This window comes from Cryptosporidium andersoni, assembly GCF_001865355.1.
Source record: "Cryptosporidium andersoni isolate 30847 chromosome Unknown contig_140, whole genome shotgun sequence".
Lineage (NCBI taxonomy): Eukaryota > Apicomplexa > Conoidasida > Eucoccidiorida > Cryptosporidiidae > Cryptosporidium > Cryptosporidium andersoni.
The window spans coordinates 240-3,375 of NW_027122801.1; the positions used below are offsets into that span (position 1 = coordinate 240).

General features: G+C 25.2%; 2 protein-coding genes across 2 annotated transcripts; one reads left to right on the forward strand and one right to left on the reverse strand.

Annotated features, from left to right (window-relative positions):
- Positions 1-143: 143 nt before the first annotated feature.
- Positions 144-1,607, forward strand: cand_038070 (uncharacterized protein; the record flags this gene model as incomplete). The annotated part of the gene is made up of 1 exon (XM_067214031.1): positions 144-1,607. The coding sequence occupies one exon, from the start codon at positions 144-146 to the stop codon at positions 1,605-1,607; it is 1,464 nt and encodes a 487-aa protein (XP_067069762.1).
- A 700-nt stretch (positions 1,608-2,307) lies between these two features.
- On the reverse strand, positions 2,308-2,853 carry cand_038080 (uncharacterized protein; the record flags this gene model as incomplete). The annotated part of the gene is made up of 1 exon (XM_067214032.1): positions 2,308-2,853. The coding sequence occupies one exon, from the start codon at positions 2,851-2,853 to the stop codon at positions 2,308-2,310; it is 546 nt and encodes a 181-aa protein (XP_067069763.1).
- Between the last annotated feature and the right edge of the window lie 283 nt (positions 2,854-3,136).

Consider the following 3,136-nt stretch of genomic DNA (forward strand, 5'->3'; position numbering starts at 1 on the left):
AAAAAAAAAAAAAAAGATTAAACAATATTTCTGGGCCTTTATATCTTATATTTGTATACTTTCAATTTAAGGAATTACAATTTCTGGCGTATATTTTTAGTAAAGAAGTATTTCAGATTATTTTGGAATATTTTATTTATGAGATGCCATCGAATTTTTGGGAAACTCTTAATGATAGTGTAAATTTAATTGTAGGACTATATGAAGGTTTACAATCAGCTTGTACTGCTAATGGTATGGAGCAATCAGAAAATTCCGAAATAATATTAGATGAAAATCAAATCACTAAGTATAATAGGATAAGTGGTTATCAAATAGATTCTAATAGTATATCTTCATACTCAACAAGAGTATCATCTTTGTCTCAAGTTCTAAATTGTGGTAGTAGTAACTTATCCAAATGTTCAAGTATTCAAGATATCCCGAAATATAATGAAAATTTATATAATAATATAACTAGTGGGAATAATATACAATTACCACATAATGATGTTCCAGATTTATCTAATCATACTAGAATGTATTTAACACGTTCTCATATATTAATGTCTGTACTATGTTGTCAGAATATCAACAAAATTGTTGAATCAAGTATTACATGTGGAGATTTTAAATTGAAAGGTCCTGGATTTAGATTAGAAAATATTTATATACCTATAAGAAATGAAAAATCATCTATTGAATTAAAAATTACAACATTTAATATTAATAATAAAAGAAATGATTTGATGATTGATATACCAATATCAGTATTACATAAATCTAATGAGACTTATCGTTTCTGGTTAATATTAAATGATAAAAAAGATAAATACGGTGATTATAGTGATATGTTACCAGAAGCTATTTTTCGTTTAAATATAGATGATGAAAATAGCTGTAGAATTAATGAACCAAAAGTATTAGTATCTTTTATGCGTGTTATGACTGGTATTATTGAAGACATTCAACCAAATTCTATGAGCAAAAGGCATTATAGAGATGGTAAAAACTCTTATTCTAATAAATCTTTAATATATGTTGGCTTATATAATGATCCAATTGACTTAGAAGTATCTGATATGCTTAATAATAATCCTATTTTATTAGCAAATAATACTATTGAACGTCTTAATTTCCATGATGGATATTATAGAATTAATAATATTCAAGTATCAATTCAATTTGGTTATGGAGAAATGTCAAATATCTTATTTGTTCAAGATGAAACATCTAGACAACCATTATTTGATTATTTAAATAATTCAAATGAAAATATAGAATGGTTATCAAGGGAACCAAGTAATGCAACTGAATTGGTACCACCAAATATATTACCAGATTTTTCTGGAACTCAAGCTCCCTGGGAGGTTGAAATTGATAGAAGGAAAGCAATGGAATTAGCATGCCATAGGGCTGCTTTAAGAGAACATATTGCTATCCAATATCTTATAGATACTGGTTATCCTAATCCTCCTCATCCAAAATTTTCTCAATGGTTGACACCACCACTTTTTAGAGTTGGTCAACAATTTGAACCAGTTCCAATGAGTTATAATTGGGGCCCAAATTATTCAAATATTCAATTGATACCATTAGAGAAACCAAAACAACTTAATATAAGTTAATATCGAATAAAGGATTACCAAATTATTCAATATATATTAATAAATAATCTATAATATAATTGGAAATATAAATTAAGAGTTAGATAATAAAAATAGAAACTTTTTCCAAAGAATTGTCTTAATATTAGATATAGGAAATGAGTAATTTGTTTAATTGTATATTGTATATAAATCTTTTTTATTTAAAAAGTATATATTTAGATATTTCTTATTTATATTTATTTTCATTAATTATATTATTTCCCCAAATATTTAATGCAATTTTGTTATTAATATAAAGATTCTTAAAATAAATTCAATATTTATAATAATAAAATATTCCAATAATATTTTAATATTTATTAATCAGTTTCTATTCGTTAACCTCTTTTTTTTAAATTTCAAAGTCTCTTTGTGAATATTAATAAATTTAATATTGTTCTAATTTAAATAATATATTTATATTAAATCTTATATGTAATTTTCAAGATTGATATTAAGACAAAAATTAGTATTCTACTTCAACTAAAATCTAATTATACATATCGGAGAAGATATTAGAAATGTTCCTCATTATAGTAAACCATATCTATCCTTTTTTTTTCTTTCTCTATCCAGTGTAATTTAGATTAGATTTTACACCAAAGTTATTTTAAGAAGATCTATCTATCTTTATCTACTTAGTATTATTTAAAAAAAAAACATTAATATTCGATTAATGTTAGTTAATAATACGGCTCTTTACTAGAGAAAAAAAATCTTCCCTACTAATAATACCTTGTTGTTTTCTAAATGGATCTTGAGTTGCTAGATTTAGCATTCCAGTGAGAGTTTCATCATCTAATTCTTCACCTAATTCATTACATAACTTTCTTAAATCATTTAGATCTATGCATCCTTTATTAGAAGTATCAAATATTTTGTAAGCTTCTAATATATCAATATTTGTATCCATAGTATCCATTTCAGATGGTTCAAATATTCCAGTCACTTCATCTACCAAATTATGTAAACTAATATTCCCATTTGTATCACATAGAGGCTTTAATGATTCACATGCTTCTATTATATGTTCCTTAGGTATAAAATTCCATTCAAGCATTCTATTTTGTAATGTACTCAGAGGAATTGTATCTTTATATTCCCGATCAAGAATTTTCACAACATCAGCTAAATCACGGCTATTATCCCATATCTTTCTTTGTCCAAAGGAGACGGTTTGACCATCTGTTCGTAAATTTGCTGTTGATTGTGATGGTAAGCTCATTCTATATTGTAGAACTTATTTTTTTGTGTTCTTCTATAATAGCTATAATATCTCAACTAATTATCTTACTCAAAGTAGTCAACTTATTCCTAATTCCCATGCACGCAATTTTACATATTGTACTTTAGCTATCCGTTGCGCACATGTCTTTGTGTGAATTAGCATGAGAGTATAATCATCAAATCTGGAAGGTATTGTATAGTTTTAAGCTTTATGAAGATCTTTTGTATAATCTCACTTTTTATATTTTGAATTTTAATGTGTATTATATATATATATATAT